We start from the raw sequence: 25274 nt of genomic DNA, 5'->3' as shown, positions 1-25274 counted from the left end.
ATTCACCCTGAATCTGATGCACCAGGAGGTCCGAGTCTCCCAAGACCAAGACGTCTTGGACATCCATGTCTGCAGCTAGTCGTAGACCCAAAATGCATGCCTCATACTCAGCCATGTTGTTGGTACAATAGAAACGCAGTTGAGCCGTAACAGGATAATGACATCCTGTTTCAGAAATAAGTACCGCTCCATTCCAACTCCCTTCGCATTTGCGGCTCCATCAAAGAAGAGTTTCCAACCTGGTTTCTTAGGTAATTCCAACTCATCTATATGTATCACTCTTCGTCAGGAAAATACGTCATCAACGGCTCGTATTCTTCATCAACAGGATTCTCAGCCAAGTGATCAGCCAGTGCTTGGGCTTTCATGGACGTCCTCGTCACATAGACGATGTCGAACTCCGTGAGTAATATTTGCCATGTCGCTAACCTCCCTGTGGGCATAGGCTTTTGGAAAATATATTTCAGTGGATCCAAGCGTGAAATGAGATAAGTAGTATATGATGACAGATAATGCTTCAATTTCTGGTCCACCCAAGTTAGGGCGCAACATGTCTTCTCGAGTTGAGTGTACTTAACCTCATATACTGTAAACTTCTTGCTGAGATAATAGATGGCTTGCTCCTTCCTTCCTGTAATGTCATGTTGCCCCAGCACTCAGCCAAACGAATTCTCCAGGACCGTTAGATAAAGAATTAACGGTCTCCCCGGCTCAGGTGGAACCATCACAGGTGGATTTGATAAATATCATTTGATCTGGTCAAATGCCTCCTGACATTCTGCCGTCCATTCTATCGCAACATTTTTCTTCAGTAGCCGAAAAATGGGTTCACAAGTTGCTGTGAGTTGAGCAATAAATCTGCTGATGTAATTCAACCTTCCCAACAGACTCATTACTTCTGTCTTGTTCTTCGGCGGTGGAAAATCTTGGATAGATTTGATCTTTGATGGGTCCAGTTCAATACCTCGCCGACTGACGATGAATCCCAACAGCTTTCCAGATGGAACTCCAAATGCACATTTGGCCGGGTTGAGCTTAATATTGTACCTTCGAAGTCTTTGGAAAAACTTCCTTAGGTCTTCTACGTGGTTTTCCTGATGCTTGGATTTTATGATCACATCGTCCACGTACACCTCAATCTCTTTATGTATCATGTCATAAAACACAGTAGTCATTGCTCTCATGTATATTGCCCCAGCATTCTTCAAACCAAATGGCATTACCCGGTAGCAATAAGTCCCCCACGGCATAATGAATGCCGTCTTTTCCGCATCTTCTTCATCCATCAGAATCTGATGATACCCAGCATAGCAATCCACAAAAGATCTGATCTCACGTCCGGCACAATTATCGATCAAGATATGGATTTTGGGTAATGGAAAGTTATCTTTTGGGCTTGCCCTGTTCAGATTGCGGTAATCGACGCACACCCTGATATTTCCATCTTTCTTCGGCACTGGCACCACATTAGCCAACCAATCAGGATATCGAGTGACCCGAATAACCTTTGTTTGTAGCTGCTTGGTTACTTCTTCTTTAATCTTCACACTCATGTCTGTTTTGAACTTCCTCAATTTCTGCTTGACGGGAGGGCATGCCGGGTTAGTGGGCAATTTATGAACCACTAAATCAGTGCTTAATCCCGGCATGTCATCATACGACCATGCAAAAATGTCTTTGAATTCAATGAGTGCTTTGACTAGTTCTTCCCTGATATTTGGTTCAATGTGGATGCTTATTTTAGTTTCCTTGATATCGTCTGCATCCCCTAAATTGATGGCTTCTGTGTCATTTAAGTTGGGCTTGGGTTTTTGTTCGAACTGGCTTAATTCTCTGTTTATCTCTTCAAAGGCTTCATCCTCATCGTATTCCGATTCGTCATCATAATCGACCTCTTGTACAATTAGTTTTGAATCAGATTGATCTTTTAGACTAGGTTGAAGATCTGTTGTGCATGCCATGTCATTAAGCCCAGTATAAAGAGAACTGTTCAGAAAAAGAAAAGAAGAAAACAAAATTAAAAATAAAAAATAAAATGAAGAAGAAACTTTTTATTTTATTGAATTATGGGATAACAAGGTTTCACACTTTGATTAACACAATAAAATAAAAAGGAATCTGGATTACAACCCTGGAATAATCCAGAAAACAAGAAGGAAAATCAGAGCCAACTACCAGGACTCCCTCCGAGTAGGAAGAGGAGTAGCTGTCCAATTGTTGACATTGGCCCTAGGCCCCAGAACTGTATGTCTTCCTTACTGGAACCTTCTCCAGCTTCTATCATGTTGACATCAGCGAACAGCCTTTCAAAGCCCTCATTCAAATCTCCATCTGGCCCGATCAGTGGTCCGAGAACTTTCGGGACCGAGAACTTTCTGACACCTGCTCTGACAAATGATCTGGATAGGTGCGGGATTGGCTTAGGAAGGACCCAAACTCTTTTCTTCATCTTGCGGGCCCGCTTTACATCCGCTGCGGTAGGCTTGAATCCTAACCCAAAAGTATCCAGGTTCTTGGGCAAGGAAACTGGTTGGACAATACCCTAGAGATCAACCCCCAAACCTTTCCCTGGTACAAATCCGTTGTTTAACATTTCCGAGTTTATCATGAAGGTCGCAGCCACGATTCTGGGAAGTGGAAGGCCCACGCCCTCAGGAATTTTGTTTACTAAGACTGCGTCAAAAACCTGATAAACCTATGGGCCCTTGTCATCGTCGGTTTCTATGAAGGGTACAATGGCATCACTAACGGTATGTGTACCGTCATCCCCATGTACCACAATCTCTTGTCTATCCCATTCAAATTTGACCATCTGATGTAGTGTAGAGGGCACTGCTTTGGCTGCGTGGATCCAGGGTCATCCCAACAGAAGTTTATACGACACTGCCACATCTATCACTTGAAATTCCATGGTGAACTCGACTGGACCAATGGTTAATTCCAGTATGATATCACCCACTGTGTCAGTACCGCCTCCATCAAAACCTCGGACGCAGACGTTGTTCTTGTGAATCCTATCATCATCCACCTTCAGTTTGTTCAGAGTGGCCAAAGGACAGATATTGGCACTAGACCCATTATCAATCAGTACTCGAGTGACCACCGAGTCTTCGCATTTCACCGTCAGGTAGAGTGCTCTGTTGTGTTCTGTACCCTCTACCGGCAACTCATCGTTAGAGAATGTCACTCGATTTACCTCAAAGATTTTGTGCGCTATTTTCTCTGAATGGTTCACTGAGAGCTTGTCCGGGACATGGGCTTCGTTCAGAATCTTCATCAATGCCCGACAATGATCGCTTGAATGGATCAACAAGGATAGCAATGAAATATAGGCTGGGGTCTTCCTTAACTGCTCTACAATGGAGTAGTCTTGTTCCTTCATCTTCTTCAAAAACTCCTTTGCTTCTTTCTCTGTCACTGGCTTCTTTACTGTTATAGGATTGGCCCTTCTCAATTCTGCGGGAGCAAAACATCTTCCTGAACGGGTTATCCCTGGGCCTCGCATATTTCTTCCACAACTTCCTTCCCCTTATGCATCACCATAATTTGACTGTAGCTCCAGGGCACACCTTTCTTACTTGTTATCGGCAACTGCATTACTGGCCTGATAACAACTGGTTCTACACGGGCCCCCTTCACTACCAACACTGGTGTGCTTGATACTCCCTGCAGCACTACCCTGACTGACTCTGGATTCTTCGCAGCAACAGACGAACCTTTCTCCACTACCACAAATGGCTTATCATCTACCTTTCCCAACTGTACCACTGCTTTCCACTGGTCGACTTTTCGTTTGGACTGGCACGAATCATCATTACCATTTGTGAGGGTTTATTGGGCTCTCCTCCTTCGTGCATTAGTTCGATCATGTGAGTCTCATGGTGCACCAGCAACGGGTTCTCATTGATGTTGGGTGCCTCTGGTGCCTGAACCTCGATACTATTTGTGTCAATAAGATCTTGTACGGCAGTCTTCAACTTCCAACACTTCTCAGTATCATGCCCGGGAGCCCCGAACAATATTCATATCTTACTGAGTGGTCCAGATTTTTGGGAAGGGGATTTGGCAATTTGGGTTCAACCGGACTTAATAGGCCTAACTGCCTCAACTTGTGGAACAGAGTAGAATAGGTTTCTCCCAACGGAGTGAATGTTCTCGACCTCTGCACCCTTTCATTCCTGAAAGTTTGATTCCCATGGAAGCTTGTCCCTGAAGGATTCCTGTAGGCCTTTGGTGGTGGATATGTGTTTTGTGGAGGTGGATATGTATGTTGGGGAGCCGACGCACGCCATTGCGGGTGAGCCGGAGGCTGGGTGTAAGTTTGGGCGTGATGGACGGAGAAATGTGGCTCTTGTGGTGGATAATAGGGTTGTGAAGGGTTGTATGGAGTGTGTGGATAGTTTGGGTAATGGGGTCTGGGTTGGTAGCAAGGGGAAGGACCTCTTGATCTGGACCAAGTACCTGATTCGACTATTGCGACCTCCTCTCTCTTCTTTTTCCCGAGCGCACCTCCCGTGCCGCTTTGGATAGCCTGAGTTGTAGCCTTGATTGCCGAATAACTCATTATCTTGTTGGACCTGAGTCCTTCTTCAACCATACCGCCCATTTTTACTACTTCATTGAAAGATTTACCAACTGATGTCACCAGGTGACCAAAGTAAGTTGGCTCCAACATTTGTAAGAAGTAGTCCACCATTTCACCTTCCCTCATTGGTGGATCGACTCTTGCTGCTTGTTCTCTCCAACGGAATCCGAATTCCCTGAAGCTCTCTCCAGGCTTTTTCTCAAGTTTTAACAGTGTGAGACGGTCGGGGACAATCTCAAGGTTATATTGGAAATGACCTGCAAATACTTGTACTAGATCTTCCCAAGTATACCACCTGCTAGGATCCTGCCTCGTGTACCATTCCAGTGCGGACCCGCTTAAACTTTGACCAAAATAAGCTATCAACAGCTCATCCTTTCCACCTGCCCCTCTCATCTTACTACAGAAACCTCGTAAATGTGCCATGGGATCACCATGTCCCTCATATAGATCAAACTTTGGCATCTTAAAACCTGCTGACAATTGAACATCGGGGAAGGGACACAGATCTTTGTAGGCCACACTAACTTGGCTACCCAATCTATGCATATTCCTGAAAGATTTCTCCAGGCTCTTCACTTTACAGAGCACTTTGTCCTGCTCCGGATTCTTTGCTGGCCTCTCAGTTTCTGTCGGGAGCTGAAGGTGAGGGGTGTAAGTGTATGGCTCGGGTGCTTTGAAGGTGAGTTCGGGAGGATAGTATTGGTTGTCGTGAAGCTGAAACACTGGTCCATCGGCTGATTTTTGCAACGTGGCGGGTGGAGGTGCCACGAAAACAGGAACAGTTAGTGGAGGAGGATTTTGTTTGGGTGGTGGAGCTTGGGGATTATAAGAAGTTTCCCCTTGATATTATTGGGCAATGGGGAAACTCGTTGATGGACCAGTGGAAGGGTGTTCCGGAGTCCGAGCTGGTGAAAGGGTAGGAGTAGGGGGAAATATTGGTGATGTTTGTCCCTTAGCCCAGGCTAGGTGCATCCCAGCTATCTCTTGTCTTAACCTGTTTACTTCCTCCTTCATCATTTGCATCTCTGTCTTTTCCTCCTCAACACTTTTGTCCGAACCATACATACTTTCCGGAATGGGCCCTTTAGATCTTGTGTGGTAATGGTAATCTGCCAGAACGTTCTAACGAGATAACTGTTTCAAAATCTCTGATAAACAACAAACTTGTTAGCGTTAGAGTTTAACACATATTGCAATTTCACATTGGGGAATGCAATGTTCCTAGGCAGTTTAACCGTTTCTAACATGTTTTTGCTTCGACTGCGTGCGTCATTCCGTCTTATGTCCTTTCTTTTATTCACCAATGCCTTTTCTTTTTTCTTTTTAGTGATGGTCGAATCTTATGTGTATTGCCTACGTATTATGTCCCCGCATGAATCAGACCGAGCGTAGTTCTGCCACATAACTGTGAAGGCAAATTTTGGGAATTTTTCATTTTCGTTACTGAAACATTATAATACAAACTAAACATTTTTTGGAAAGAACAAACCTGAGGTAAAACCAATTAAAAAAAAGTACTAACACATTTTGATGAAAAGAGAATATACAGACAGACAACAGACTCTAAAAACAAAAACACTGACTCGAACTATAAATATATTAAAGCTCCAAAGGTTGGTGCCCGCGAGGCATCGTTCGGCCTTGCCGCGGGCTTAGGTGCGAGATCCCTTTCAAGTTGCTCCAGCTCATACATTGTCCGCTTGACGAAAATCATTACTGATGACATGAAGGTAGTGCGGGTCATGTCTTCACACTCTCGACATTTCCTGGTGATAGCACGAGCAATAGTCAGAATCTTGTTCCTGGTTTGATATTTCTCTAGGTGTACGCGTTCTATCTGATCCCCTCTAGCCTTCAAAACCCGAGAATCATGCAGATGCTGTTTCTGTAACTGTTGTATTTCACCTTCCATTGAGGCCATCAGATTACAGCAATGTTTACTCTCAGTTTCAAAAGCCTTGGCTTGTTTAGCCGCCTTGCTCTCTAGGGTGGTCACCTTCCTTTTCAGACCGAAAATGGTCTTTTCATAATCTTTCCTTGCTTGTTGTAGGTAATGTGTGTGCTCTTTCGTTCTCTTTGCCCATTGTACCTGGAGTTGTGCTATGGTACTCTCAGATTTCTTCAAATCATCCCGGCATTCACCGATTTCCTTTTTTAGTCCGTAAATCAATCTTTAATCCGACCGACTCCTTTGCTGATTGTCAGCATCTATCCTCATTTGTCGAATCTAAGCCTTGAGAGCATCATTTGCTTGGGCTAACCTGTTCTTCTCTCCCTCATCGGCAGTAACTTGCACCTTGTTCTCAAATTTCAGACCCTTGATTTGTTGTTCAGCTTGCTTACTTCGGCCCGGTATTCGCGCTCTTTGGCCAACTAGTCCCACGGTTCTTGTGACGCCTCAACGAACTCTTGAATGTGAGATTTTTTGGTTGGCCTTTCGTGCTCAAGTTCTCTCATGTACCAAGCAAGGTATCCTGGCGCCACTTTGCCTTTGGCCTAATCCTGCACGCAAGTATTTGCTTTTAAATATTGGCATTCACTCCAGATCTGACGAACTCTTGCTTCAGGGAATTGTCCATCAGGGCTAATCTCAATTACTTGAGCACTAAGATCTTCTTCCTGAGGCACTGTTTGGCATCTCCTGAGCTGTCTCAAAACCCGATATGGCGCGTAAAGCTGAATGCTCTTGAGCCCCATCAATAGAAAGTGGGCCTTAGATGCCGGCATATGGATGACCTCATCCACGGGCAACCATCCTAGTGTCCACTGTATTTGGCTGGCGGTGAGGGTCTGAAAGAATAATGTCCATGTTGTAACTCCTTCGGGTAGACTGGCCCCCTGGATTCTTGTGTAGAACTCTTCTATGCAAGTTTTCTTCGAGGAACCATAACTCAAGAGCTGGGAACGGTGGCAAAGATGCTCAGTCATCCATATTTGTAGCAACAAGTTACACCCCTCGAAGAAACTCCCTCTGGCTTTGCAGGCTGTGAGAGCTCTGAAGATATCAAATACTATCATAGGCGCAAGAGTGCTTTTGTCTTGAATGAGCAAAGTACTGACGACCCCGACTATTTTCAGATCAATGTTTCCGTCTTTCCTTGGGAATACCAAAAGTCCCAAAAAGGTTACCATAAAAGCCACTCGTTTATGCTCGTCCCACTTCTGACGGTTACCCTTGCTGCATAACTTGTTGTCCGGGTTGTTGAATCCCACGACATGACCGTATCTGTCGTATATGAAATGCGGATTACAAAAACCTGCGGCCAAATCTGGGTTGTGGACCGTCCTAGGTATTTTTAACGAATCTAAGAACCAATGCACAATGACAGCTCTTGGAGCAACCAGGTATTTTTGCCTCAACGGAACTTCAGCATTTCCGATGTACCCGGCTATTTCCTCCAAATTCGGGGTGAGTTCAAAATCGGAGAAGTGGAAGACATTGTGCGCCGGGTCCCAGTAGGTGACCAAAGCTCTTATGAGATCCCCCCGAGGCTGGATTTCCAATAAACCCGTAAGACCTTTCACATATTTCTTGACATCATCTTGCCCTTCACCACCTAAATCATCCCACCATAATCACAACTTGAAAGGGATTTTGGTCATTATTGAAAAAGGTTCATTTTGCATTGTGCTCATCCTGCACATTTATTTAGGTGATTAAGAGATAAAATTTATTTGACTCAACACACTGACTGAAAGGAAGATCCGGTTCCGCACACGGCTTTTCAGCATTTCGAGAACAAAGATTTTAAAGCTGGGTGAGTCAGCCGGTCAAAAATCCAAAATGACTAAAAGTGGCCGTTTATGCAAAGTCAGCCTTCCGGCGTCCCTTTCGGGAACATTCGGCTATTCCTGCCAAAACGACATCACCTGAATTATTTATGTTGACAATTTTTTGGCTATATTTACAAAAAGGGAGGTTGGACCCGATGAGGGTTGCCTACATATTCCGCACCCTGTGAGAATCAAACCGACGTAGTTCGGGCAGATAAAACAAACTTCTTTTGAAAACAAGAGTCTTTTCAATGAAAAACCATTTTCAAAAACCCTTTCTTCATATTTTTTTTTAAAAAATTCGACAGAGTTTCGACGCTATTTGGACATCGATTTTTTTTTCTTTCAAAACAGGCGATTAACTACTTCTATCTCTCTCCTCAAAGTATTCAAAATCGTTCATCATGCAAGTCCGAAGCAAACAAATGCACAGGTAGCAAGTTGGATGCATCAGAATGGTCTTTTGTCATTTTGGTACACCTGTCCTAGACAGACCCAACCCCTGTGTTGAGCCTCCAAAGTCAAATGCACATGATGCAAACAACGTTCCTACTAGGGATCCGGCATGAAGCTGAGTTATTCTAGATTCATAACCTGGGTATTTATTCTAGACTGTGTACCCGAGCGGACAACTCGAGTCGAGGAGGGGGCTACGTACCGGGAACCCGCGGGATCGTCCGGCTTTGTAACTTGTCCGGCCTCTTTCTTATTTCAAGGTATGACACTAACAGAATAGGGAGTCTCAACCAGCAAGCTCCTCCCCGGAGGTAAGAAGAGAAGGGTTTCGGCACAGTTTATATACAGTTAAGATAATATCAAAGCGGTAAAAGCAGCATTTAGCACCTTAGGCTCAAATATGTAAAAATCAGCTAAAGCCAAATATAACAATTTATCTAAGCTCGAATTCTGAACCCTGAACCAGAGATTATGGGTTCGTTCCCCAGCAGAGTTGCCAGAGCTGTCACACCTCCTTTTTTACTACACCTGCAAGGGTACAAGGGAGTTTTTCCAATTAAAGGACAATTGAAATGGGATTATTATTAAAGAATCAGAGTCGCCACTTGGGAGATTTATGGTGTCCCAAGTCACCGGTTTAATCCCAAATCGAGGAAAAGAATGACTCTGTTTAACAGTCCGCGAACCAGAAATCCGGATAAGGAATTCTGTTAACCCGGGAGAAGGTGTTAGGCATTCCCGAATTCTGTGGTTCTAGCACAGTCGCTCAACTGTTATATTCGGCTTAATTATCTGATTTTATACAAATATGAACTTATGTGCGAATTCCAACCATGAACCGCTTTTATTCAAATTATTAAAGAAATTTGAACGTCGTTTGAAACATGTCTTTGGATCATGTCACATGAAATGCACCCGCAATCCTAAACACATTTGATTCGACATTTTGGGATTTGGATTTGGGTCACATGAAATGCACACCCGAATTTAAGAAAGGTAAGATTATTAAACATGGGCCTAAAGAGACTATCATGTTATTAATTCAGCGAAGGCCGTGGATATTCGCTAAACGGCATCTCCCGAAAGCTAGATAGTTATTAAAAATAGAGGGCCTCGCCGCTTGTATGTTTTATTTTGGCAAGGTACGCCTCATTTATTTTTAAAAGGACATTCCTAAAGTGTCTACATTTTCTATTTAAGTTTGTCTCTAAAATAAAAGAGAAAAATCCTAGTTAATTACATGCTTAAAAGGCCATCACTTATTTATCGGATTAAAGCAAACGCAACCGGAAAATTGCAATCAAACTTGCATAAAAGGAGATTATTTCATGCCTTATTCAATAAATCAATACTACTGAAATTGAAATTATAAATAAATACGGAATTGACAAACAATATATATTCAAATGAAACTAATTATCCTATAACTAATTTAAACCCACATTGTTAGATGAAATGAACCGTTGGAACTAATTAGTTTCAACTACTTGAAACTAAGCCAACGTTAATTACTAATGATTACGAAAGTTTGCTTAAGTTTGATCATTAACTTAAATAACCTATTGGATTAGTGTTCTTAGCCTTACTACATTGAATCGCACTTCAAATATATCAAGCCTACGGATTATACGAAATTACTAACCAATTATATTTGCCTAACACTTACGGATCTTTGTTACTAACAAGATTCAAAAAATCACAAACTTCAGGTTACTGCTATTCCAATATTCGCGAGTTCAAAGCTAGATTTTATCAACCAATTAAACCGGTTCACCACATTAACTAATTACCAATTCAAGTTGGATGTGATTCCGAAGCTACATTATTTTAAATATATGAATTAACAAAACTGAAACTGATAACTATACAATTCCTACTGAAATACGTCCAATAGTACAACAATCTAACAATTCTGCTCAAATTAAACATGCATACTGTATTGACTAATATTCACATCATTTCAAGGATCTTAGGTCCGTAATCTAATGTTATGCCCTATCTAGCTGCTAATCAGTGATCTTACAAAAATAGTATTAATACTACATGTCTCTACCCTTCATATAACAGGAAAAACATAACTAATATCTAACTAAAATACAATTATTCTATAGTTAAATACAGAAATCTTCTGTCCATTTTATTTCAACTTAAATAATCAAACATCGAGGTGATTCAAAGTAGTGTACCTGATAATAGAACAGAAGAAGAAGGTGAGGATTAGTAGATCAGTAGCAGACAACAGCAACAGCAACAATAACCAATAGGCAACTTAAAATCAAAGGAACAAAATCCGGCAATCAGCAGTCCCGAAAACCAATGGAGAAAAACCTAGAAATAGCAATGAAACAGTAATAGATGTCCAATATCACACTTCAGGAAATACTACTTGAAAACCAACAATGCCAAACAATTACTAGCAGAAAAACAAAGTGAATCAGGGGCGAAAGGGCAATGGAACAGTTCTGGTATTTTAGAAGTAAAGAAAAGACCTCACTTTTAGTTTGAAAGTCAGCCTATTTCAACTTTAAAATTACTGAATTCTGATGATAAAATCCAGCAGGTTTTTAACTTGAACTATGAATGTTTTCCCTTTCTTCAAAGTTCAGCTTCCCTTCTCTTAAACTTTGGACTTTTTTCCTCTCCGGTTACTTTTTCCAGCTTTTAGAATTCAATTTTTCTCTTCCAGTTGAGTATTCAAGTTTTTCCAGTCCTCTCAGTATTCAAGTTTTTTCTTCTTCTTTTTCTATAGACCTCCCTCTGCCTTCTTATACAGACTTGCCCTCCTTTCAAACTTACTGCCTGACCCCCCCTTCTCCCACTAAATCTGAAATTTTCCACTTAAAATCCACTAAGGAAAAACTTTTCCTTATTTTCAGCCTCCCCATTATGTCTTGTTCTCCACTTGTATTAAACAAATGTATTAGTTCCCACTACCCTATGTCTTGTCCTCCACTATGTATTAAATAATGTATTAGTTCCCACTACCCTATGTCTTGTCCCCCACTATGTATTAAATAATGTATTATTTTAATATATTAGCGCTTAGTGGACAGAACACTCAAATTAATCAATTACTAAATAAAATACCCCTGAAACTACTGAAATTACCGTTCTACCCACATCCCTTTCAATCTGTACCAAAACCATATCAGCTATAACCAATTCACCTAATCAACGATCCAATTAACAAACAAACTCTGAATAAACAAACTTGCCAAACAAACTCCTAATCGACAACATTCATGAATTAACAACAGAGTCAGATTCATATCAACAAACTTAACAGGACAAACAAGTAGATTTAAATCACTAAACTCAACATCAGTTGAACTCAAACTAGTAGGAAAATCGTCAAAACACACACATACATAATTTCAACGAATATGCGGTAGGAATATCATGCGAAAACTCTATCAAAAATGAAACCACATATTAAAATGAAACCAAAGAAAAAACAACAAAAATCCGTGAACGAGCTATGCCTGACCTTTATGCTAACGATCTGTCGTCGAACAACGATGAACTTCCGATGAAACACAGCTTCGTTCACGACACCGTTTCGATGCTTGATTAACACAGCTGGTTGTTTCCGGCGAGTTAGGGTGTTGAAGACGTGACAGTGGAGCTGGCGTTTGGAGTTGTTTCACGGCTGCTGTTCGTCGTGGGTATGGGTGGTCGACTGGAGAGGGGGGTTCACTAGGTGTTGAAGACGGGCCGCTGGTCGACGAGCTACTGGTCGACGACGATGGCAGTTGCTCGCTGAAAAGTGGTCGACGAGGGGGTCGTCGGACTGCCTCACGTCACTGGGCTATTGGTTTCGACGACGACGAAGCTTGGAGATGGAAGTGGGGTTGTTTGAGGCGACGTGGTCGTTCACGGCTGGAGGTCGATGAAGCAGCCGGTGAAGCTGCACGCAGCAGCAACTCATGTCGAGGAATGGGGAGGAGCAGGGACAACGAGCTGGTTGACTGGAGGGGGCAGCGGGTCGTTTGGTGGAGATGCTAGGCGTCGGAGTGTAGGCATTGAGGGTGGTGGGCTCGAAGAAGATGAAGGAGGAAGGGGCAGCCATGGGAGGAGGTCGTTGGAGCTGAAGGGTTTGTTTGGGGAAGGAGAAGAAGAGGGGGCGGGTGTTTTTTTTAGGTTAGGGATTTAAAAAAATGAAAAAATGAAAATGGGGGGTTGGAATTCGTTTGGGTTATGGGGCAGACTGGGTCGAGTCGACCCGGTGGGGGTTATTTGGTTTGGGCCTGGTTGATTTAATTTAAAAGGTGGCCCAATCCGATTTTCTTCTTATTTCCATTGCTTCTTTTTTCTTCTTTTATTTTTCTTTAAATAAAACTAAAATTCTAAAAATCCTAAACTAGCCTATAGAACTAAATTAATTTATAAAAGTGCTAATTAACTCTTAATAACAAATAACACACAATTAAATAGCAATTACGATAAAATCACACAATTTGGACATTAAATGCCAAAAATGCGACGTACATTATTTTTATGATTTTTGTTCTTCTAAAACAAACTTAATTGCTCCTAATTGTAGAATTAAATCCTAAATGCAAATGCGACATATTTTTGTATTTTTTTATTTTTTTTATTAATTTAATAAATAAACATGCACAGACAAATACAAATAATTATCCAAAAATGCCACGAAAATTCTCAAAATTGCACTCAAAGGAAAATTGTTTTATTTTGAATTTTTGGGAGTAATTCTCACATAGGGCAAAAATCACGTGCTCACAGGGAGTATGATGAGAGCATGGCGAGCTAAGTCGATGAACCTGGTCTCATACTGGGTAACAGTCATGGAACCCTACTGGAGGCGCTCAAACTGCCTCCGATAGGCCTCTCTCTGAGTAACGGGGAGAAACTTCTCCAGGAATAACACTGTAAACTGCTCCCAAGTCAAAGCTGCGATCTGGCTGGTCTCGCTAAGTAATAATCCCTCCACCAAGTCTTGGCGGAACCAGACAAGCGAAATGTAGCAAAATCGACCCCATTGTCTCAACAATGGCCATGTTCCTGAGAACCTCGTGGCAGCTGTCTAGATAATCCTGGGGATCCTTAGTAGATGCACCGCTGAAAGTAGAAGTGAAGAGTTTGGTGAACTTATCCAGTCTCCACAAAGCATCGGCGGACATAGCCGCTCCATCACCGGTCTGAGCTACCACGCCCGACTGTACTGCTCCAACTGGCTGAACCACTGGAGTCTGAATCTGAGGAGCTACCTGCTCCAGAGTGGGAGTAGCAGGAGTTTGGGATCCTCCTCCAACCTGAGAGAAGGTTGGTGCTACAGGAAGCAAGCCTGCCCGGGTGACACTCTCCATGAAGCCTACTAATCGGACCAGAGCATCCTGAAGAACTGGGGTAGCAATAAACCCCTCTGAGACCTGAGTTGGGCCCACCGGAACTGCTGGAGCCAGAACCTCCTCATCAAAATCAACCTGAGGCTCCGTCACTGGGGCTGCTGCTCGGGGCTGAGATCTGCCCCTACCTCGCCCTCTAGCACGGCCTCGGCCTCGCCCTCTACCCCTCATAGGAGCGGCTGCTGGGGGCTTGGGCTGTTGAGCGAAGGATGAGGAAGCGCGTGTTCTCGCCATCTGCGAAAGAATGGAGTAGGAGTTCAATTATCATTGAGAAACAAAATCGCACGACGGAAAGAACAAATGTGAAGTATTTCCTAACTCTGTAGCCTTTGGGGGATAAATACAGCTGTCTCTGTACCGATCCCTTAGACTCTACTAAGCTTGTCTATGAACTGTGAGACCTATGCAACCTAGAGCTCTGATACCAACTTTTTACGACCCGGATTTTCCACCAACGGGAGTCGTGATGGTGCCTACTAATGGGAGCTAGGCAAGCCAAACCTTAACTATTCGCTACACTTTCATTTTTGCTTCTTTTTACCAAATACCAGTCGATAATATGATAAAAGCGGAATTTTTAAATAAATAAGCGAAAGTCAACAATTATATATCTCAAGGCTATGTCTATTACAACCTTTAAAACCTCCAATACCCCAAAACTTGGTGTCACAGTGTCACAGACTGTCTAAGAGTCACTACATACAAGGTCTGAAGAAATACAATGCATTGTTTCTGAACAAAAGGAAATGAAACAGGAAATAGAGATAGAGGGAGATGCCAGGGCCTGCGGACGCCTGCAGGTCTACCTTGGGTCTCCAGATGGACTGAAGAAAGCACTCCAACTACTGTCCGAAAGTTGCTCCTGGATCTGCACACAGTGCAGAATGTAGTATAAGCACAACCGACCCCATGTGCTGGTAAGTGTCTAGCCTAACCTCGGCGAAGTAGTGACGAGGCTAGGACCAGACTACCAAATAAACATGTGCAGTTCATATATGTATATAGCGGAAAAGAAATACAGAAATAACTAGTCAACGTGGAAGGGGGAAACAAGCTGTGGGGGAGATAACAGTTCCGTATAAAAAAAACATCAAGTAAGGAAAGAACGACATAACTAGAATATCAACAAAGAAGCAGAAGTCAACAATTGCACGGCATCACCCTTCGTGCTTTTACTCTCAGCCTCACCAAAGCAGTTATATAATAAAAACGTGCACGGCATCACCCTTCGTGCTTTTAGTTTCGTCCTCACCAAAACAATTATATAATCGAAATGTGCACGGCATCACCCTTCGTGCTTTTACTCTCTTTTCTCAACATATAATATATAGAATTGGCACAGAATGGTACGTCATGCAGCGCGGCATCACCCTTCGTGCTTTTACACTCTTTCCTCACAATAACAAACAATGCACGGCATCACCCTTCGTGCTTTAACACTCTTCCTCACCCAAACAACAATCACAAACAAAGAAGCAAGGGAATAAAACAAAATAATAATAATAATAGAAATACCGACAAGGGAACACAATTAAACAATTAAATCACGGCAAGGGAACAACATCAATAATCTCAATATCCCGGCAAGGGAGATAATTAACAAAGCAACAATATCCCGGCAAGGGAACAATTTAATAACTCTTTCTCAATTTTACTTCACAATTCACTTCACAACTCGAGTCAATCCTCTAGAGGTTCGATTATCACTTATTCTTTCTCAACTCGTTCCAATGCTCTAAAAGTTCAATTGTCACTTATACTTTCACAATTTCACTATACAACTTGAGCCAACGCTCCTCAATGTTCATAGGTCACAATTCTTTCCACAAGCTTTATACAACAATTAGGAATCTTCACCAAGGCATGAATAATACAATAAAATCATGAAAATCACAATATACGACCCACGGTCATGCTTGACACTAACGTATAGATACTCGCCACCATGCCTATACGTCGTACTCGACAAGAAGCAAATAGCAAATAGGACACAACTCATAATCCTTCAAGCTAAGGTTAGACCAAACACTTACCTCGATGCCTCGAACATAACTCAAGTTTCAATTATAGCTTTACCCCTCGATTCCACCGTCAATTCGCTCGTATCTAGTCACAAGTTACTTAATTACATCAATAAATGCTAAATGAATCAATTTGAATGCATGAAAATGAGTTTTCTAAAGTTTTACCCAAAAAGTCAAAACTCGCCCCCGGGCCCACATGGCCAAAACTCGAGGTTCGAACCAAAACCTGATTACCCATTCCCCCACGAGCTCAAATATGTAATTTGTCTTGAAATCGGACCTCAAATCAAGGTCCAAATCCCCAACTTTTTAAAAACCTAGGTTTTACCCAAAACACCCAATTTCCCCATGAAAACAATTGATTTGAAGTTGAAATCATGTTAAAAGATGTTAATGATTGAAGAAAACTAGTTAAAAACGACTTACAATTGATTTGGAGAAGAAAGGTTGTTTGAAAAATCGCCTCTAATGTTTTTGGGGTTTTTGAAAAGTGCAAAATAACTGAAAATCTCGTCTATTTATACCCCTCTCAGAACCTCTCCGCGGACCGCATAAAAAGGACTGCGACCGCGGAGCTCCACCGCGGACCACAAGAAATCGAGTGCGGTCGTGAAGGCTTGGCCTTGCTCACCGCGGACCACACAAATCCCACCGTGGTCACGGAGTCCCCACCGCAGCCGCGAAGCTTCCACCGCGGACCGCGAGTCCTGGCTTCAGAGACCTGCAACTTCTCTAACTCTGCAACTTTTTCCTAAGTGTAAAAACATTCCGAAATTCACCCGAGCCCTCGGGGCTCCAAACCAAATGTCATACTAACTCAAAAACATCATATGGACTTACTCGTGTAATCAAATCATCAAAATAACCTCATGAACATCAAATTAAATCTCGAGATCAATGAAATTTTCTCAAAACTTCTTTAAACATAAATTTTGCAATTTAAGTCCGAATCACGCTACATGATATCCGTTTTTTACCAAATTCCACAAAAATGTCTTAAATCATATATAAGACATGTACTGGGTGCTGCAACCAAAATACGGGCCTGGTACCATCATGTTCTAATCAAATTTCATTTCAAATTTCTTTAAACAATTCCAGAAAACAATTTCCTTTAAAAATTCATTTCTCGGGCTTGGGATCTCGGAATTCGATTCCGGGCATACGCCCAAGTCCCATATTTTCCTACAGACCCTGAGGGACCGTCAAATCATGTGTTCGGGTCCGTTTATCCAAAATGTTGACCGAAGTCAAATTAGCTCATTTTATAATCAAAACTTATCATTTTTCACAGATTATCATGTTTAAGCTTTCCGGCTATGTGCCCGTACTGTGCACGCAAATCGAGGTGACTCTAAATGAGGTTTTCAAAGACTCAGAACACGGGATTTCATTTTAAAAAGGGTCATCACACTCTGGCCCCGAGTGGCCTGTCGAAATCATTCTTGCTCATGAATCCCCGACTATTGTGGGTTCGATCGTTCCTTTTTTCACACCTTGCGTGATTGCGTCTGGACCCACTACTTCTTCGATCTCCGTTATAGGGTTGATATCGATCTCTATTTGATCTTGGTTCATTATCGACGACTCTTTCGGATCTATCACTAGTTCTGACGGGATACACTGACCCGGAAGGGGTCCCGAGCTGATTATCTTCGACGCTGATTTTTGATTGGTACCTGTTATGGACGTCGGCCCAAGTTACCGCCGGGTATTCTACCAAGTTTTGTTTTAACTACTGTGAAGCCATTGAGCTTTGGGGGTTAAGTCCTTGGGTAAATGCCTGAACAACCCAATCGTCTACGACCGGAGGTAGATCCATCTGTTCCATTTGAAACCTCGACACAAATTCCCTGAGCATCTCGTTATCCTTTTGCTTTACTTTGAAAAGGTCCGACTTCCGGGTTTCGACCTTGATGGCTATGGCATGTGCCTTTACAAAGGCATATGCAAGCATAGCAAATGAATTAATAGAATTAGGGGTAAGTTGTAATACCATATCATAGCTCCTTTTAACAAGGTCTTTCCGAACTTTTTCAACAAAACGGATTCGATTTCGTCATCTTCTAAGTCATTCCCCTTGATGGCATACGTGTAGGAGGTCACATGTTCATTTGGATCAGTTGTTCCATTGTACTTCAGAATTTCGGGCATACGGAACTTCTTCGGAATTGATTTCGGAGCTGCCCTCGGAGGGAAAGGCTTTTGGAAAAATTTCTTGGAATCCAGGCCTTTCAATATCGGGGGTGCTCCTGGGATCTGATCAACCCTAGAGTTATAGGTCTCCGCTTTTTGGTCGTTGGCTTCGATATTCTTTTCCCCCGATTCCACCCGCTTTGTTAGTTCCTCGAGCATCTTTATTATTTCGGGGTTGGCCCCGGCTTCAGCTTCTCTCGACCTTTACGATGTTTGTTCATTTCTTCGGGTGTCCTCCCTAGATGGTTCGGGCTCAACTCTGCTGGGAGCGTGGCTTTGGTTCTATAATTAGGTTGTTGCCACCTGTTGAACTTGTAACATTTCAAAAATCACCCGTAAATTGATTCCATTGCCTTCATCGTCATGCGTACCCCTGGCTACTGACCTGGCTCCTCCACGAACGTTGTTTTCTGGATCGGTGGGCAAGTTAGTGTCGATTGCCACATGAGAGTTGGCATCGATTGGGTCCACGACCGGGGCTCTGCTGGGGTCAACAGGGGGAACTTCATTGTTGGGCACTATATTGGTGTTCTCGCCATGGTGTCTAGACTCAGCATCAACGTTCAAATGAGCAAATTGAAAGTTTGACATTCTTAAATTTACCTGAAATTAAAATCTCAAAGAACAAGAGTAAAGTAGAGTGCGTTATGGAAATTTGTATCAAATTGCCACTATTATCTTTAGCCCCACGGTGGGTGCCAAACTGTTTACCCTAAAAAACGGATAACAACTGAATTTATATGTGATTTTAAGGATATGCTAATTAATTCAATACAAACGATTAATAGTGTTAGATTAAACAAATAGAAGACGTAACAAATTGCCAAACTAATAGTGGGAGTGATCCCGGACTCAGTAATAACTCAATGAAGTGCCTACCTTCAGTCGCGGGCTCACGGTAATGGAGAATTGATGAACAAAAGTAAGAAGAGAGAAAAATAACAGTATATTGCCTTGATATTCGTATTACAATATCTCATGAATAATAAGTTTTCCCCTTTATATAGTAGGGGAGTTTTACCCTAAGTACAATTCTAAAAAGGTAAAAATCTTTCGTTTTGCTAATCACTAATTTTTTGCCGACACGGGCCGAGATTCACGTCGTGATATCCAGTCAAGCACGGATATCACAACCCTTTGTTAGTCGTGCGCAGCCATTTGGTAATGCTCTCCAAAGCCTCGATCCTCAAATCGGACCCGGAGAATATGGCCCTGATATCCCCGAGGGTAGGTGTTTTGCAAGAGCCCCGATACGAGGGGCTCTTCGCTTTGACTCCGATACATAACGGTCACGTTCCTGCTCCGTTTGGCTCACCGGGAAGTCGGAGTCACGCAGTGGGCTCGGTCCCATATACACATATAGATTTATATATTCCTAGATTTCAAAAATCAATTGCATATAGCTTAGTTAGGTTTTGTATTTCTCTTCTACACGAGGTCGCTTGGGAGCATGCCTTACCAAGTTGGATAATGATTTGTTGTTTTTATATGGACACTTCTTTTTCCTTTGTGCACTAATAAATACCAGTTTTTTTCTTTTTGGAAACAAATGTTGGTACTCTTATGTTAGGTCTAGTACTAGCCACGAGTCCAGTATCCATATAGACTCATACAGATATTCATATAGTTAATTAGTGACTCCATATAATTTGAAGTTGAGGCGTAAATATATGAATAAAACTTTGATATCATCAATAGAATACAATGCAACAAGAAAGTTAATGAGCAAACTACAGCAAAATGCTCCATGTGTAGGTTAAGACATTTCAAAAACTGATGAGGAAGTCATGAACTTGAAGAAAGGCGAATAATAATGAGATACCAAACCAGTTAGTTTCTCATTTTATACTGTAATCAGAAGAGTTGTCCCTATGCTGCCATCAGCTATTTACATGTCTGTACAGCAATCAGTTTTTCCCCAATACATGTTATCCACTGTCAGGTGAGGAATGCCTCAACTTTCATCTTAATCTTTGACAGACCTTTCAAATCCAATTATGACGGTGTTATTCGAGTTAATCTGCATCCAAGCTTCTGTACAGTCGAAAATTGTACACTGGTAACTTAATTAGTCTCCTCTAAGAAAAAGAGGCGTCAGCATTATAATGTCAAGACACCTGTACATGGATTATGGCTGGAATCAGAAAGCCTTGCATAGGCTGGACTTCAAGTTAGAAGAACATTGTTCCCTTATTGGACTACTTGTAACACACAATCTGCTCCTTTTTGGTTCAGATATCCTGCAATGCAGTATCGCTGCTGCAAGCACATCAACTAAGCCTGAGTCGTCCGATTCTTCAAATTCTCCAGACTCTCTATTCAAATTTTCACACCTTAAAACTTTGGTTTCGCCAGTGTTAAATTTACTGCATCTCTTCTTTCCATCTGATTCTAGTCTAGACGTAGCTGTTGGTATTTGGCTTGGGGTACCAGAGAAATGCTTTGGCTTCAACCTGACAGACACTGGCTTCAAAGTTCGCTCGGTGTAGAACAGCATCCACGGATGACCTGAAATGCACCTTAATCATAAGTTGGAAAATAAAGCAGCCAAACTTTCATTATATATTTGATAAAGCTGATCAAGAAAAAATTTAACCAAGCAAACGAAGGATACAGAAAAGTAAAGGCGGTTCATCTGCCCATGAACCAGTGCAAAGGTAACAGAAAATTGTTGACAAGTCAACAGATTTAATCAGATAATTTTCCATAACAAAATTCCTGTTTGATCAAAACAAAATAGGAACTGAGTTGTCAACCCAGTTACCTACTTGCTGAAGCAATTAGCAAGGAAACCAGTCAATAACAAATAAAGTAATATGCTTACTTAATACTTCTTCTGCAGTTATCCTTGCAGCAACATCCCTTGTGAGAATCCGCTCAAGAAGATCTCGTGCAGGTTTAGACACAGATTGCCATTTATCTGAGTGAAAATCAAGTGTCATGCTTTTAATTGCCTCAAAAAGGGCATCCAAAGAGCCCCCCTGAAACGGAAGAATGCCAACTAGTAGAGCATGTAAAAGAACACCAGCACTCCAAATATCTGTCTTTTTCCCGTAATCCCCTATGAGAACTTCAGGGGCCACATAAGCAGGACTTCCAGCCAAACCACTTAAACTCTGACCTGCATTATAAAAACAACATCTATAAGAAGGTGGAAAAGCAGAGTTAAGAGGAATATATCCCCTCTTATACTTTGAGTAACAGATATAACCACGTTCTTCAGAAAAAAAAAAAAGCAAAGAATAAAATAAAAGGAAAAGGAACCTAAACATTTTTTCCTGAAGAAGTCTATAGTCCCATACTGTCCTCTTTAGAATCAGCACCATCAACATATGTATTTGACTAACCCAAGAGAATATTGCCACATTTTGACATTACTTCAGTCATATCTTTTATTTTTCCAGGTTTACACAAAAAAAAATTGTGTGAATCAACAATGACATTCAACAGTCAAGCTGCAAATAAATATTTGAATTGCTCAAAACTTCAAGCATAGAGGGTAACTCTATTTAGATGATTTACTATACTCACGATCATAGCATTAGAAAGTTCACTTGAGGTATGCCTTGAAGAGAGGTAATACTAAAGCACCATCAACCAAATGGGGTGGGCAAAAGTCCAGAGAAGTGTATGCATTTTCCATTGGGTATTTGCCTGTAACTTCTTCTTTGTCATCAGGGAATAACTTTTTACCCTTCAGGGAGTTGAACTTCAATAATTTCGCACTTCAATTTTTATTTTTTAAATCAATAGTTTAGTCAACATCTATAGCCCATATAGTTTGAGTTGGTTCACTATGCTAAAGGACAAGAGAGAAATTGTGTGAAGCCCTAACTTGTGTAGCCTCCCCCCCCCCCCCAAACAAACACACACACACAAGTAGACATCACTGATTGGACATCCACAGCCATTCCTAATTTGCTGTTCGCTGCTCTGTTCCGACCCCACAATTCCAACTCTGTTCTACATACCTTGGTTATTGCTGCTCGGAAATTCTATTCCCTCCTTTTCTGATTTACTTTGAGTTTGTGTCCTGTTGAAGCTTCAGGATTATATCAAATGTTTGATTTTGTTAGTGAATGCCCCTTGCCAATATTTTTTCTTTTTTGGAATATAGCCTATATTCTCTGTATACTAAAACCTATTTATTTTTTATCATATTAAGAAAATAAGCTCCAAGATTCTCCTCATGCCTCGAGGAACTATGTACCAGCCCAGTAATGGTCAAGCCTGATAAAAAACTATGTTGCTCGGACTCTCCGAAAATATCGATGGATGCAAACACTGACAATAGAAAGCATTGGAAGGAATAGCTGCAGTCTACGACCTCGCTAAACATTATAGGTTTGCATGGTCGTGAAAGTGAGTTAACATAAAATATCACACTCAATGAACCATAATCCAGAAGTACTAAACTGGAAAATCACAAAGGAGTTTCTGATAATCTATGTATAGAGCTACACATCTGAAAGTACAAGTTACCAGCCATTCATTGAGTTTCACAATAGAATACATGAGGAAATAGGGATAGTTCTACTGGAATTGTAGGATCCAGGTCATCCAGCTGTCTTAAGGTATTCAATAACAATGGTCATTAGCAAAAACCAACCAGTAACACGCCTGCAAGCTAAGTTGTTTTTCCAGATATACCAATTTCCTCAATTTTACCTGTATTTACTTAAATAGAGAGAAGAAAAAAAAGGGGAAGAATGAAAAGCGTATGAAATACATAAGAATACACTCATGAGATCATTGATATTATCTGTTTCCACCATCCATCTATTCTCTATCACCTGAAAATGCAAGCAGAGAAAATTCCATTCTATGCAGTGACAAGGATGACAAATAGTGGAACACGGTGTAGATTTCAGATTAAAGAGGTTAGCACAGAAAGCTTTTCTGCTCTAGTTGATCCGAAACTGCTATCAAGAGAGCATGCCTAAATTTTCAAAATCCACAACTGCAGAGCATCATAGTGGGGAAGGAGGTGAAATCATCCAAGCACTTGCACCTTTTTTTATAAACAAGAAATTTCCCAACGAGTGGTGCGCGGTTCAAAACTCGGTGGATTTTAGGCCTGCCCCTCTACCCTTCTCCACTTAAATGTCAGGTTTTCGTATGCAGCAGGTTTCAAACCTGTGACACGCGCCTAAACTATGATGCACTCTTACCACTGGGCCAAAGCCCGGGGACCCAAGCACTTGCACCAATTAACAGAGTAGCAAGGGGAATCTCACATGTAGGTAGGTAATCTCAAAATAGCTTTCTAAGATTAGAGTTCCCAACTTATCAGCATTGTGAACACATATTTTGAAGAAAGAAATAATCAAACCAGATATCCCAAGATTCAGCATCAGAGCCACAAACAAGTATACAGACAAACCACATAATTTTTTAGTTAAAATACTGGAACACAAACTATTAGAAACAAATCGCAATTGGAAGAGATATGAAACGGAATGCAAGGCAGAGGCATTGCCACTAAGATAATACGAGCAAAATTTACCATAAAAACAAATCGTCTGGTTAACATGACAGTGTAAACAAGCAAGAGTAACATATATAATTGGGTTCAAGTGCAAGTGTTTTACCATTGGCAATCCTCATAGCCAAGCCGAAATCTGCAAGCTTTATCTTCCCAGAAGCAGTTAAAAGGATATTCTCAGGCTTAATATCCCTATGTACAACTCCCATATCATGACAATACTGTATCACCATCATCAAATCCTTAAATATATTAGCAGCCTTATGCTCCGAAAACCTACCTTCCTTTGTCATCCGGTCAATCAACCTCCCACCGGAGCACAACTCCATCACCAAATGAAAACTTTCCCCATCCTCATAGACAGACTGCAATGTCACCACACCCGGGTGCCCCGATAAGTGCTGCATTATCTCCACTTCCCTATGAACCGTCTCTTCGCCTTTAGGCAACGTCTTGCAGGCGAATTCAACCCCGGTCAACTTACTCCTACACATAAAAACTGACCCAAATTTACCTTTCCCTAATGCTTCCCCCATTACATAATCATCTTCAATCTTATTCTTCCTACCCATTTGTGTGGCTGCATCTATGCATCCTATTTTTCTTTTTAAACCTCGTGTACACAAACTAATCGACGAACTGCCACCTGGCGCCGGCGCAGTTGCAGCAGCAAGCCTAATACTAGTTCTACTACAAGATCCTAGGCCAACAGCATCATCTTCCTTACACCTCTTTTTCAACCTTCTAGAACATTCCTCTAATGAAAAATGGGTTTTTTTCAAATTCGATATCATCGAATCATGGGTTGAAGTCGAATCCCATATTTCTCTCTGTTGTTTATTAGGGCACAGAATTTCACATCCTTTTCTCTTCTTCCTCATCAATCAATAAATCGATCACAGCATATATATATATATATGTCAAATTAGGGCAAAATTAATCTAAACCCAATTCACATATTACTTATCCGGTGAGTCTGAAAAGCTTTCACCGGAAAAAAGAACGCGGAATTGAGGGAAATATTGGGATCAATTGATTTGGGTTTCTTGAGAGTGTTCGCAATATAGAGAGAGGGTAATTTTCGATCTATTTATAAGAGCTTAATAGGTTATTTCTCCGTGTCCTACTTAAATGACGATATTTATTAGGAGTCAAAAAGTATGCTTTTTATATTTTTTTTATTACACAAAAAATATGTAAATTATTCTCCTAATCCATAGGTTTGAAAGCTTCCAATAATCTTTCGATATTCATATAAATCTAAGAAAATTACGAACCGATATTAAAATTTAGGAAGTAAAGAAGGAAAATATTGCAAGTTTCATCCGAGTAAACATTATTTATCGCTTTGGCATTCCTTGTTACATAATAATGGATAATGG

General features: G+C 41.4%; 1 protein-coding gene across 1 annotated transcript; it reads right to left on the bottom strand.

Moving 5' to 3' along the window:
- Positions 1 to 20200: 20200 nt before the first annotated feature.
- LOC104245837 (serine/threonine-protein kinase PEPKR2) lies at positions 20201 to 24951 on the bottom strand. The gene is made up of 3 exons (XM_009801530.2): positions 23999 to 24951; positions 21232 to 21528; positions 20201 to 20915 (listed from the first exon to the last, which is right to left on the bottom strand). Exons 1-3 carry the CDS (start codon positions 24771 to 24773, stop codon positions 20548 to 20550), a joined length of 1440 nt encoding a protein of 479 aa, XP_009799832.1. The 5' UTR covers positions 24774 to 24951; the 3' UTR covers positions 20201 to 20547.
- Between the last annotated feature and the right edge of the window lie 323 nt (positions 24952 to 25274).

The sequence above is a fragment of the Nicotiana sylvestris genome, chromosome 1 (assembly GCF_000393655.2).
Source record: "Nicotiana sylvestris chromosome 1, ASM39365v2, whole genome shotgun sequence".
Lineage (NCBI taxonomy): Eukaryota > Viridiplantae > Streptophyta > Magnoliopsida > Solanales > Solanaceae > Nicotiana > Nicotiana sylvestris.
The sequence above is the reverse complement of the archived record's forward strand: the minus strand, read 5'-3'. Positions and strand labels throughout refer to the sequence as shown.

Coding starts and splice junctions, on each gene's coding strand:
- LOC104245837 (XM_009801530.2), bottom strand. CDS start 24,773: ATGAGGAAGAAGAGAAAAGGATGTGAAATTCTGTGCCCTAATAAACAA. Junction 21,529..23,998: donor GGCTATGAGGATTGCCAATG/GTAAAACACTTG, acceptor TTTATAATGCAG/GTCAGAGTTTAAGTGGTTTG. Junction 20,916..21,231: donor AACTGCAGAAGAAGTATTAA/GTAAGCATATTA, acceptor GGTGCATTTCAG/GTCATCCGTGGATGCTGTTC.